We start from the raw sequence: 14,408 nt of genomic DNA on the forward strand, positions 1-14,408 counted from the left end.
CTGTGTTTCCCCCCTATATCCCTATAGATTGTAAGCTTACAGCAGGGCCCTCCTACCTCCAAGTCTGTCTGTTGTCACTGTCTACTATTGTAAAGCGCAATGGAATCTGCTGCGCTATATAAGAAACTGTAAATAAATAAATAAATAAATAAACAAACAAACAGGGTTAAGTGACAGTCACCTAAAAGCATGCCCTTTGAATGTCAGTGTGTAATGTGATTGCTGAGTGTGTCATGTTGGTGGAGTCCATCAAGAAGAGGTTTGTATTCTAAGAGGATAGATGTATTATGAGACAGAAGGAATAGAATACACCAGATCAGGTACTGGATATTGGTAAGTACCGCATTTCTCTGTCTGTCTCTGCTGGTCTTATCAGAGTTTTACAATGCAATCACCAATTCAGATTGGTAACTTATTAATTTCTGTATCCAAGTTGTGCCTTCCTTACACATTCTATTTAATGGACATGATATATAAAGGCACTTTTCTTTAATTATGTTTCTGATAATTTGTTTGTTTCTTTTACTTCTTTTTGTCTTTTGTGGATTGAGCAAAGTGGTGAATATTAGTTTTTGTAAGAAATACCAAACTACAACTGCATGCATGGTCCCTCACTGGGATGTGATTGAAAAGTTTTGCAATTGCGTCGCAAAAAAATGGAAATGCTATGATTAGCAGTGAAGCATCCTAATGGTAGCCCCTACCTGCACAGCCTAGCTGTGCAGGTAGGCACTAGGCAGATATGTTTGTGGTTGCAGCAGCTGCGTGTGACTCAGGCCCCACAACCCCCCCCCCCCCAAATGGTCCGGGGCTGCATTGTCCGCACCACGCCCCACCATCGCGACATAGCCACCCCTGCTGGCCGTTACACTGTGATTGCATTTTCCCCATTGAAAACACAGTTTTAGGGCTCACGCAGAAGTGCAGAAATCACAGATTAGTGATTTGCACACTTAACTGATGATGAACTAGGCCCATTGTAAAATTACAATCATTTACATATTAAAATTCAATTATGATTCCAAGGTAGTTGGTTGGCATGAAAATCCGGTAATGTGTAGGATTTAATGACAAATGCCCATTTGCTCCCAGAAACTGGAAAACCCACTAAATGGCTGTTTAAACAACTTGGTTAAATCCTTTTGATTTTGTTAATTTCCAAGATCTGGGAATGAATGATGGACTGTTATTGACTCCTATTCTGTACATTACCAGATATAACTAGTTGGATAGCTGAAATATAATTTGGAGGTATTATCATATGGCCAGCTTTAGTATAAAGCTGTTTCGTACACATACATTTTACTGGCTAAACTGATTTCATAACAATTTAGCATGTTCATTCAGTACAATACACTTCTAGCCTCATACATAATAATAAGGCAATGGCACAGTTACCTAACAGCCTTATAGCCAAGCATGTCTGCTTTCACTGTGTGTCTGGGTCATCTTTAACTAAAGCACATCTATGTTTCCCATTCTATTGTTTAAATGGCAAACAAACCAAACAGGAGATTTAGGAGTTTACAAACGGTGAGGTCAGCCTTCATCCCCCCACAATCATGACGGACAAGATTTAATGCAAATTGACATAGGAAATGCAAAGAAAATGGTGAACCTTAATGGTTCCAAGCAGTGCTAAAAGTAGAAAATGAAAAAATAAAAAGTGATGTTGTAACTATATTAATTATTTATTTATTAACAGTTTCTTCTATAGCGCACACATATTCCGCAGCGCTTTACATAGAATATTTGAACATTCACATCAGTCCCTGCCCCAGTGGAGCTTACAATCTATATTCCCTACCACATATATACGCACACACAGACATTCTAGGGTTAATTTTTGTTTTGTTTGGAGCCAATTAGCCTACCAGTATATTTTTGGATTGTGGGAGGAAACCCACGCAAGTACGGGGAGAATATACAAACTCCGCACAGATAGAGCCATGGTGGGGATCCACATGGTGCACCGGGCCACGTGACGTGGTTATAAGGCGCCTGAGTTCTGGAAATAGCAGTGCCCAGGTGGAGTATAGTCCAGACCCGCTCATGTGACCGATGGAACCACATGACCATTAGGGATGTGGCCATTGACTCCCCCCCTTTCTGATCACATGACTACCACATGCCAGGTGACCGGAGAGGACCAATCGTGACACTGGGGAGATGTAAACAACCAATAAATTTGTATTTGATTTAAGGTATTTTTCTGGATATATATTTTATATATTTTGTATACATTATTGTTAGGTTATGTCTGGTCCGACACTCCCTTCAATGTACACAGCTGCTCTGGTTCCCTCTCAAGTAAATGTTGTGATGGGTAATAAGTGACACTCGGAGACTTTCCAACTAATCAAATGTTGTATTCAAAATATCACATAGAACCGACGTTTCAGAGCTATCTAGCCCCGTTTTCAAGGGTTCTCACACCTTGAAAACGGGGCTAGGTAGCTCTGAAACGTCGGTTCTAGGTGATATTTTGAATACAACATTTGATTAGCTGGAAAGTCTCCGAGTGCCACTTATTACCCGTCACAACAGTTATCGTTTAATATAATATATATGTAAATAATACTGCCTCCTTTTCAAGTATACATTATTATTTTTAACTATATAGATTCGATTGGATGATCTAAGCATATCAGGTGCATTCTATTAACCCCATTAAGAGGGTATAAATTAAGGTTCACCCTTTTCTTCGTAGTTTTAACATCGGCACGGCTATCCAGACTGGGACAAGCATCTCTTGCTGAGCGTCCCATAAGCACCTCTCATGAGGTGTTTTCCAGGGTTTTTTACTGACGTAGGAAATTAACTGATTATAGCCGCAGTTATTTTACAAAATTTAGATTACTTAGAAAACATATGTAATTTACTTTATATTCATTTTGCCATTCATGATTGTCTGGTCTTCCTGAACCTTTATGTGATGTATTTTTTGCTAGTGATCACTGTTAGTATCTTACAACTGTGATGAATGTCCATAATCAAAATAGGATTGGTGATTGTTGCTGCCTTCATGTGAGCGGCTCAGTACTGCTGATTTTGTTGCTCCTGTTTTTTTTGCCTGGGGCAACAATACTGGATTCCCAAGAGAACCACCGGAGGAACCACCAGAATGACGTATACCCAGTGATGTCGGTGTTGATACTTTTCTGTAGCTAAAGAGACATTATCTTTAGTGAGCACTATACAGATAGTAAAGATATATGGACAATAATTTAAAAAAAGTGTAGATTTTCAGAAACAATGGGCCTGATTCTGGTTCATTCGCAAAAGCAAATTCTCTCTCTAATGGACAAAACCATGGGCACTGCAGGTGGAGCTTGAAGTAACATGTGCGGGGAGAGTTAGATTTGGGTGGGGTTTGTACTTCAAACTGATATCGACAGTTTATTGCAGTGTAAATATAAAGCAGACAGTAATTACCCTGCACAGAATCAAAACAACAACCAAATCTAACTCTCTCTGCACATTTTACATCTGCCCCACCTGCAGTGCACATGGTTTTGTCCATTAGAGAATTTGCTTTTGCGAGTGAACCAGAATCAAGCCAAATATCCTGAATAATATTTACAGAATAATCACAAAGATAAAATAATAAAACAAAACTGGTATATCTAGAGCTAAACAAATGCAAAATTCAGAATGATCCCGATGTGTATTTTACCCGTACCCCTAACCCCCATAACCCCACAGCCTTACCTTGCCATAGCGCCTAGCCATAACCCTAATCCTAATAATTACTGTGCTGGGTACACACCAGGACGACTAGGGCCCGATCCCCACAATCTAGATCCAATTCTGATCAATTGGATGTAGATTGTGTGCTGATTGGGCCCTTTTCTGACCTGGTATGGACCGATACCGATCCGATGCACTGTCCCGCGGGTCGGTCGTTATTGAGATCCTACCTGCTGCAGGTAGGATCTCAATGACGACCATACAGGCGGGTGCGGGTCGCCATCGGATCGGACCCGCTCACGGTGCACATCGTGAGCGGGTCGTGCCCCCCCGCGTCACCGTGAGCGGGTCGGACGAGACACTGACGACCCGCTCACGATGTGCATCGTGAGCGGGTCGTCCTGGTGTGTACCCTACATTAGGATGCCTTTAAACCATGAATGTTGGGATCCCAACTGCTGGCTCTCCCACTGCATCCCTCTTAAGGTGCCCACACACTAGAACGATTTTTTGGCCAATTGTCCGATTTTCGATAAATCGGTCGATATATCGTACGATATTTACCGATAATCGGTCGAAAATCGGCCCGATATCGGTCCGATGCGCGCTCCTGTGGATCTTTAGCTGAATCTTCTGATCTTACGTGCTGCACAAAAGATCAGAAGATTTAACAAAAGATCCATAGGAACGCACACGGGATCTTAAGAAAAATCTTTGGTAAAGATGTGCGCTTGCCTGAAATCTTTGGTCCAGGGCGGACCAAAGATTTGAAGGCTAATTTATGCGCACATCTTAAGATTGCAGATCTTTCTAGTGTGTGGGCACCTTTAGAGATCTCACCATTCCTATTGTTTTTGAATTTACATACAATTTATTGGCAAACCTGGCACTTTTGCTTGGTTTGGTCAATAATTAAATATACCTGCTGGTTTTGGCTAACTTGGAGTAAAGGAAAAATAATTTCTTTGTTAGGGCCCTCTTTCATTCTTTAGTAGAAAGGTATATAAAAATGTAACCTTTAATCTGGTTGCATATAAAAAAGGGGTAAGTAGAATGGGCCTGATGCTAAGGGTTCAATCCTATTCAGTGTGAGCGGTGCAATGTGCCAGTAACAGCACCTGAATTTGCACCCTTTGGGGCCTGAGGTAGCCCCCAAAAAAGAGTCTTCTTTCTCCTTTTTATCTACCTAATACTTTTGGACTCAGGGGAGCACCACCAACTCGAAAACCTCTTCCCAAATCGGGGATCTAAATATTGTCACTAGTTGGTCTAAGACAGGGGTGGCCAAAAGGTCGATCACGATCTACCGGTCGATCGCGTAGCTCCCGCCAGTAGATCGTGATCAAATGCCCTTCTTTCCTATGTAAAAGGATCTGCTGAAGCCTCTGAGATCTCAGAGGCTTCAGCGTTCCCAGTGATGCAGTGCGCAGGTAACGTCATGACGTCGCCTGCACACAGCATCTGAGGAGCCTGTCAGCTTGCGGCAGCAGCAGCGTGCCGAGGAGAACATCTTCAGCGGGCAGCAGCGGGCCGGGCAAGAGCAGCATGCGGCCGGGGAGATGCTCTTCAGCGGGCAGCAGCGGGCCGGGGAGAGCAGCACACGGCAAGGGAGATCCACTGTGCTCAGTCAGAATGAAGTGCCAGTGGGAGGCTCAGCGGCAGCACCAACAGCGGGGATCCTGACAGCTTCAAAGCACAGTAAGAATTGAATGTGGGTGTATATATGCTTTTATGTGGTGGGAGGGGGAGGTGTCTTCACAATTGTAAATTCATCCCAGATGCTGCTTGTTATGGATTTTTGTGCCCCCTAAAAGTGTGTGTATATGTGTGTTATTTTTTTTTTTGTAAGGGGTCACAAATCTCCATCAGGCAGGCAGCAATTGGGATGAACTTACACTTGTGAAGACACCCCCCCCCCCCTCCCACCACATGACAGAACATTATTTGTGGCAAAATTTGACTTTTGGACTTCCCTGTGTCAGGATGTGACTTTCGGACTACTTCCCTGCAGGCACCGGAGCGCCCCAGGCAGGGGGGACGCCCCGGCGCTCACCAAATCCACGGGGGGTGATCGGTGCTGCTGCGCGGGAGGGACCTGGGCTCTGCCGCGGCGCTCCACAGTTTGCCGGGCGACGTGGAGTACCCAATTCATTTGGGGGTAGGTGGTGTGTCGGGTGATGGGTGCTGAGGCGCTCCACGGGTAGGAGGGGGCGGGCGGGTTTTGCCGGGTGCAGGAAACTTACCCCTGATGCCGTCGTCCCTGCTGCTGCTCCGATCCTCTCTGAGGATCAGAGAGGATCGGAGCAGATGCTCCGGTGGGGGAGAGAGTTGTGCATGGCGCTGACCTCCATCCAGGGGGGGTGCTCCAAACTGCCACCCTCCAGTGGCCGGCACCCTAGGCAAATGCCTAAGGCTGCCTAGTGGTGGTGCCGGCCCTGCTTCCCTGTGTCAGTATGTGACTTTCGGACTCCTTCCCTGTGTCAGATTGTGAATTTAGGGCACATTCCCTGTGTCAGAATGTGAATTTAGGGCACATTCCCTGTGTCAGAATGTGAATTTCGGGCACATTTCCTGTGTCAGAATGTGAATTTCGGGCACATTTCCTGTGTCAGAATGTGAATTTTGGGCACATTCCCTGTGTCAGAATGTGAAATTCGGGCTCATTCCCTGTGTCCTAATGTTATATTTTGGCTCAAAACCTGTGTCCTAATGTGAATTTTGGCCTATTCTGTGAGGCATAATGTGTAAGGGGCGTATTGCACTGGGAAGGGAACATTTCTTGCACATGGGGAAACGCCGGTAGATCACGGTAAGTAAATGTACAAAAAGTAGATCCCGGGTTACAAAAGTCCGGCCACCCCTGGTCTAAGACTACTCAGGGCGAATCCCACTACGAAGACATAAGGCCTCACTTGACCTCCCTCATTCATAGTGTGGCAAACCCAGTGCGGACTCATAAAAACCACACCCTCTATCCTGTAGCCCTACTTCCGACAGGCCGCAGAAAGTGTTCGGAGCCCTAAGTGTGAATCTTGGCCATCGTAAATTACAGACGATGCCACGACAAGTCACACCCATGAGTTCATTGCTCTGAATTGGATTGACCCTTAAGTATGAAAGCAATTGCACCAAACGGAGCAGACATATAACTGATATACAGCTTGTGCAAGTTTCAATGGTGTAACGAAAGCTGGCATATGCGCATGTATCATCCATGCATAGATGTTGATCAGGAATGGGCATAGTCGTGGCATTTGCATAAAGTCACATACTCAACTGCAGCAAAAAATGAAAGGAGGCCACGGCTGCCTCGAACTCAGACCCAGGCCCTTTAAAAAACTCATGTTGACCTTTTCATATATCAACCTTTTTTTCATATCGACCTTTTGTCAATACTGAACTTTTGCATGTCAAAATTTTGGTGTCGGCATATTTACTGTCAACCTAGGCACAGTAGACCTTTCCATCCACACCTGCTGGCTTACCGCAACATGCACATAATTACATATGTGCCATGCACCCAATTTACTGCCAACATTGCATCAGCCAATTATTTTATTTATCTTACATTTTTGATTGATGCAGATATGGGCAACCAATCAGAATCTACTTATTTATTTAGCACCCTCTAGAAGATAGTAGACAGGGTCTGATTGGTTGCCCATAGCAATATCACATGTCTTATTCCTATCTTAGTATATTTCCCCCATTATCTTACATAAAAAAGTGAACTATTACTTTAGAATTATTAAGATATAAATTTTCATAGTACAAAAAGTCAGACTTGCCTCCTTTTTCTGTGATGTTGACAGTGGTCATCTTAATATCCATTTGCTTTGATGTTTTGATCACACAAGCATAATCCCCATTATCATTCATACTGAGATTGCTTAAATACAAACTGTGTTCCACCGCCATATGTACTCTGTTCCCATAGTCTCTTGCTGTAATTATGTTAGATGTGCTGTTTGTACATGCCACAGTGACTTGCTCGGTTTCGTTTTTCTTTAAGTAAATGTCCAAAAAATCAATGTTCAAAGAATTGCAAAATGTACATATACATGTGAGATTGTCTTCCTTTTTCTCAATGCTTTCTGGGAAATAGAAGAAAATGTATTAAAAGGTCTACCTCAGCATTAGGGTTCATTTATATGTTTAATGGCAGCGCAGCCTCGTGGTTGCTATCCACTGGAACTATGGGTCTGATTCAGATTTGGAAATAAAGCAAAAAAACAAACAAAAAGCAAGTAACTATATGGAACAAACCATATTTCCATGCAAGGGGAGCAAATACATTATATTTTTTCTCTGTTGAGTAAATACTGACTGCTTTGCATGTAGCCTAATGATGGTCAGCTTTAGGTTTACAGGTTTACACTACTAGATTTCACCCAAACCCTTTCTCTCCCTGCACATGTTACATCTGCCCCACCTACAGCCCAACATGGTTTTGCCCAGGTGGACAGTTACTTCCTTTTTCTCCCCCTCTACTACCAAACCAGAATCGGTAATAGAGCTGTCATAGAAGGCATTGCTTTTCATTATTACAGCCCTGGCTACATTATTTCTGTGTTGTATTTTTTTAGTATGCATTCTGCATTTGTTTAATCTAACAAATTACAGAAAAAACAAGATAGTGCAATTTGTCTGCGCTGATGCCCGGAGGCAGCCAGCACCAGTTGAGAAAAGTTCACCAACTTTTCCGATCAGAGTACAAAGGAACAAAAGTTACTGGTACAACAGGCGCTTTCCAGGTTTAAACTTACACTATTATTGGTGCAAGTGTCCATATAAATAATATGGTTTCTTTCAAGGAGATTCAACCAGTCCTAGGTGTATTCATATAGGTTACCAGGAATATCCACAGGCTGTGAAATGTTTTCTAGAATGGAAAAAGAAGATAGTGCAACACCTTTTTCCAAAGGGGGGGAACAATTTATTATGCACTCACAATTTCCATAAAACAAAGACAGCGTATAATCACCAGCCGGTGATAACAGGTGGGAGGTTACACCCAAGGATTACTTCACCAGATAGTAGCCAGGTTCCGGACACCCTTCTCTAACGGCAGAAGCTCCAGGCGATATCGCATCCCAGGACACAAAAAACAAGCAGCGAGATTCTTCCAGCCACGGGAACACCTGCTTAATGCATTTCGGACTGTAGTAGTCCTTCTTCAGAAGCATAATGTTTCCCGTGGCTGGCAGGAGTATAAATAGTAAAAAAGGGCGCCAAACACAGCGATCACGCCGCTCTGACGCTTACAGGAAGCGGAAGTGTCTCCATACCGCAACCGGAAGCGAAACGTCATGCCGTGCGGTCCACCTGACGCTCCCCTTGCGTTCCAAAGTAGCGGGACGTCACTTCCGGTACGCGGAGAGACTCCGTATTGCACATTGCCCAGATGAATGGAACGCATCTCCATTGTGCATGCGTTCCAGACAGACGGAACAAAGCTTCCTTAAACGGAAAAACAGTAATTGCACATTTGCCCATATATATGATACATTTCGCAAAACCATATTACATCTTGCAAAAATTAATTTATCATTTCATTTTCTCCGATGTTTTCAATAGTTCATATTTTCATACGAAAAGAAAAAGTCCTCCTTTCTTGTAGTCCTTATTTTGCTTAGTCCATATATAAAAAAGGAAAAGGAAGGGGAGGGGAGAGAAAATGGAGAGCAATCAGGTACATTTTTACAAATTCACAGATTATATAAAAAGTACAGTGCATAAAATATTTAAAAATTACTTAAAAAGACAATAGATTAAAAAACAGATAAAAAGGCATTATAAAAACCATTTAATTTCAAAGTCACTATTAAGACCATTTGGCACCAGGGTATTGAGTTTAAAAATCCACCTCATTTCACACTGGGCAAGGCGAGTTTCTATGTTTTTATTACGCCATGTGGGAGTTATAATTTCAAGACCACCAAAAGATTTAATACAACATTCCTTAGAATTATGTACCTTTTTAAAATGAGCAGGAACTGTGTGGGTTTCTAAGCCCTTTCTTATATTATACACATGCTCCGCTAAGCGTGTTTTAAGGTTCCTGGTGGTTTTTCCCACATAAAATAAGCCACAATCACATTGTAAAAAATATATAACATTTTTAGAATTACATGTGATAAAATCATTAACTTTAAAACTGGTGCCATTAAAAATATATTCTTTGGTTTTACTAATGCCCTTAGCTGTTCTGCACATCAAGCACATACCACAACGGTGGAACCCCTTTGTGCGATCGCTGGTTCGGGGCATCACATCAAGACAACTTTTAACAAGTTTGTCTTTTAGAGATGGTGCTTTTCTATAAATAAAGCCTGGATTACATGGTAAAGATGGACCTATTACTGGATCATTTTTTAATAAGTGCCAGTTTTTTTTGATTACAGCCTCAACTTTTTTGTGATCAGGATTATAGTCTGATATGAAAGACCATTCTGTACTTTTTTTCGGTTTCTTTACTTTTTCTCCAAGGAGATCCTGTCTACTAATTGTGTCTGTTTTTTCTTTTGCACTCGTTAATTCCTTCTGATCGTATCCCTTCACCCGGAAACGATTTGCCATTTCAGATACCTGATTCTCATATACATCGTTTTCTGTACAGTTACGTTTCACCCTCAGAAATTGGCCATAAGGAATCCCCTCAAGCCAATCTCTGTGGTGTTGGCTATTTCTGTCGATGTAACTGTTGGAATCGGTAGCCTTGATATGGTTAGATGTGCAAATAACATTATTCTTGATATAAATATTCAAGTCTAAAAACACAATTTTCTCCTTACTCCAGACAAAAGTTAAATTTAAATTAAAATCATTTTGATTAAGATTATTAAAAAAGGTTAAAAGGGTCATTTCATCCCCCTTCCATACCATAAAAACATCATCTATATAACGATGCCAAGAGACCAGACTTGCCCCCAGCTCTGAACCTGACCAAATGACAAGCTCCTCCCAGTACGCCATATACAAATTGGCGTAGCTGGGGGCAAATCTGGTCCCCATTGCAGTTCCAACCATCTGCAGATAAAAATTTCCATTAAAATAGAAGAAATTATTTTCTAAAATAAAGGTTATGCTATCCAAGATAAAAGTTTTTAATTTTTCTGACATAGATGTTTTGTCTAAAAAGAACTTTACAGCTATTCTTCCTTTTGTCGAGTCAATTATAGTATACAATGTGGATACATCACCACTTACAAGAAAAGAATCAGGCCCCCAATTTATCTCCTCAATTTTTTGTAGGACATCTTTTGTGTCTTTAAGGTATGCCTTAGTTTCTTTGACTATTGGTTGGAGGTGATAGTCCACCAAGGCAGATAAATTTGAGGTTAAACTATTTGTACCCGAAATAATGGGCCTGCCCGGTGGATTGGTTAGGCTTTTGTGTACCTTCGGCAACACATAAATTGTGGGTACCGAAGGTTCCTTAATTGTCACAAAATCATGTTCGGGTTTTGTTATAATGCCATCCTGTAAAGCTTTATTCATAAAATCATCAAATGATTTTTTTATTCTAATTGATGGGTCAGATTTTAGTTTTTTGTAAGTCTCACCACTTTCAAGCTGTCGATTTATTTCTGAAATATAATCATCTTTATTTAAGATGACAACCCCTCCCCCCTTATCGGCGGGTTTGATTATTATTTCTTTGTCATCTTTAAGGGATTGCACAGCGTTTATTTCTTTTCTAGTGAGATTTTGTTTTTTCACCCTCTTCTTGGGGATAGAGTTTAATTCCTCAGCAACAATTTTACTAAAACTATCTATAAAACATCCCTTTGCATGTGACGGGTAAAAGGTGGATTTCCCCCTAAAACCTGACCCGGATGGTTCTCCGGTCTCAGGTAAGGGATCCTCCTCCCTTTCCGCGAAAAACCTTTTAATTGTGATTTTTCGGGTAAACTTTTGAAGGTCAACATATAGCTTAAAAGGGTCCATTACATTGGTTGGTGCAAATTTTAAACCTTTTTCAAGAATTTTTTCTTCTTCAGTGGTGAGTATTCTCTTACTTAAATTAAAGACTTTTCCCCGTTCTACATTCTGTTCTAAAACGGGATTACTCTTTTTAGATTTTGATTTTTTCTTTAGACCACCCCTTTTTCCTCTTTTAGTTTTAATTCTTTCTCTTAATTCCGATACCGACCTCTCATTTTTCCTCCTCTCTCTAAAAAAGGTGTTTGTTCAGGTTCTTCTTGAGTTAATGGGTCAAATCTATTTCTAGTGTGGTATCGATTATAAGGGGTCCTTTCTTCCCCTCTAGGATGATTTTCTTTATAAAACTCTTTATTATACTGACTGGGCATTCGTTTTCTTTTGGGTGGTATTACATAGGGGGTTTCTGGAGGTTGGTTAAACCTTTTACCATATTGATTATTCCCTTGGTATTTTTTTATATATTGATTATACCCTTGATTCTTTTCTTTAGGAACTTTTTTCTTGGGTTGTTTTCTCCATCTAGGGGTTTCAATAGTGGGTTGTGGTTCTGGGTGAATATTGGTAATTATAGGGATATCTCCTGATTTTTTAGATGCATTTTCTCTAATTTTTAAATCCCTTTGATACTTTTTGGTCTTTTTTTCTTTTAATTCTTTTGTCTCTTTTGTTATTTTCCTCAGAATTTTTTCCTCACTATTTTTATAATCTTCTAAATTCATAAAGGGTTTAACCATTATTTGTAAATTATTGATTTCTTCATTAATTTCTTTTAGAAACTGGCGTCTTTCTTTAAGAATCAACTCTACTAATTTTAAAGAGCAATGGTCTATAATTTTTTCCCATTCTGTCTGAAAGTCACTATTACCAGACCTAAAAGAGGGTATTTTTTCAATTTTCAGACCTTTTGGAACAAGAGATTCCATTTGATACTTTTCAAGTGTGGTGACCTCCCACCACACTCGATTTTCTTTTAAAATCAGATTTTCTAATTTTAATAGTACCGAGGTTAGGTCTTCATCACTACAGTTAATTTCATTACTTTCAACATCAAAAAGACCTTTAAGGAGTTCCCTCCTGGACTCTCTATAACTAAACATCTTGCAGCAAAAAAATTACACAGGTGAATACAATAGATACAGAAAAAACAAGATAGTGCAATTTGTCTGCGCTGATGCCCGGAGGCAGCCAGCACCAGTCTTTAATTTAAGTAAGAGAATACTCACCACTGAAGAAGAAAAAATTCTTGAAAAAGGTTTAAAATTTGCACCAACCAATGTAATGGACCCTTTTAAGCTATATGTTGACCTTCAAAAGTTTACCCGAAAAATCACAATTAAAAGGTTTTTCGCGGAAAGGGAGGAGGATCCCTTACCTGAGACCGGAGAACCATCCGGGTCAGGTTTTAGGGGGAAATCCACCTTTTACCCGTCACATGCAAAGGGATGTTTTATAGATAGTTTTAGTAAAATTGTTGCTGAGGAATTAAACTCTATCCCCAAGAAGAGGGTGAAAAAACAAAATCTCACTAGAAAAGAAATAAACGCTGTGCAATCCCTTAAAGATGACAAAGAAATAATAATCAAACCCGCCGATAAGGGGGGAGGGGTTGTCATCTTAAATAAAGATGATTATATTTCAGAAATAAATCGACAGCTTGAAAGTGGTGAGACTTACAAAAAACTAAAATCTGACCCATCAATTAGAATAAAAAAATCATTTGATGATTTTATGAATAAAGCTTTACAGGATGGCATTATAACAAAACCCGAACATGATTTTGTGACAATTAAGGAACCTTCGGTACCCACAATTTATGTGTTGCCGAAGGTACACAAAAGCCTAACCAATCCACCGGGCAGGCCCATTATTTCGGGTACAAATAGTTTAACCTCAAATTTATCTGCCTTGGTGGACTATCACCTCCAACCAATAGTCAAAGAAACTAAGGCATACCTTAAAGACACAAAAGATGTCCTACAAAAAATTGAGGAGATAAATTGGGGGCCTGATTCTTTTCTTGTAAGTGGTGATGTATCCACATTGTATACTATAATTGACTCGACAAAAGGAAGAATAGCTGTAAAGTTCTTTTTAGACAAAACATCTATGTCAGAAAAATTAAAAACTTTTATCTTGGATAGCATAACCTTTATTTTAGAAAATAATTTCTTCTATTTTAATGGAAATTTTTATCTGCAGATGGTTGGAACTGCAATGGGGACCAGATTTGCCCCCAGCTACGCCAATTTGTATATGGCGTACTGGGAGGAGCTTGTCATTTGGTCAGGTTCAGAGCTGGGGGCAAGTCTGGTCTCTTGGCATCGTTATATAGATGATGTTTTTATGGTATGGAAGGGGGATGAAATGACCCTTTTAACCTTTTTTAATAATCTTAATCAAAATGATTTTAATTTAAATTTAACTTTTGTCTGGAGTAAGGAGAAAATTGTGTTTTTAGACTTGAATATTTATATCAAGAATAATGTTATTTGCACATCTAACCATATCAAGGCTACCGATTCCAACAGTTACATCGACAGAAATAGCCAACACCACAGAGATTGGCTTGAGGGGATTCCTTATGGCCAATTTCTGAGGGTGAAACGTAACTGTACAGAAAACGATGTATATGAGAATCAGGTATCTGAAATGGCAAATCGTTTCCGGGTGAAGGGATACGATCAGAAGGAATTAACGAGTGCAAAAGAAAAAACAGACACAATTAGTAGACAGGATCTCCTTGGAGAAAAAGTAAAGAAACCGAAAAAAAG

The 14,408-nt window shown here is 40.5% G+C and overlaps 1 protein-coding gene across 23 annotated transcripts in view; it reads right to left on the reverse strand.

Moving 5' to 3' along the window:
* Positions 1-2,492: 2,492 nt before the first annotated feature.
* Positions 2,493-14,408, reverse strand: part of HHLA2 (HHLA2 member of B7 family) — a 61,597-nt gene continuing 49,681 nt past the window's right edge. For all 23 annotated transcript variants that reach the window (XM_083174222.1, XM_083174215.1, XM_083174209.1 and 20 more), the window contains 2 exons: positions 7,479-7,784; positions 2,493-3,167 (listed from right to left, as the gene is read on the reverse strand). In XM_083174222.1, coding sequence (XP_083030348.1) covers positions 3,037-3,167; positions 7,479-7,784 — 437 coding nt within the window. In that variant the 3' untranslated portion in view covers positions 2,493-3,036. The remainder of the gene's footprint in view (positions 3,168-7,478; positions 7,785-14,408) is intronic.

This window comes from Crinia signifera, chromosome 2, assembly GCF_055691185.1.
Source record: "Crinia signifera chromosome 2, ASM5569118v1, whole genome shotgun sequence".
In the NCBI taxonomy this organism is placed as follows: Eukaryota; Metazoa; Chordata; class Amphibia; order Anura; family Myobatrachidae; genus Crinia; species Crinia signifera.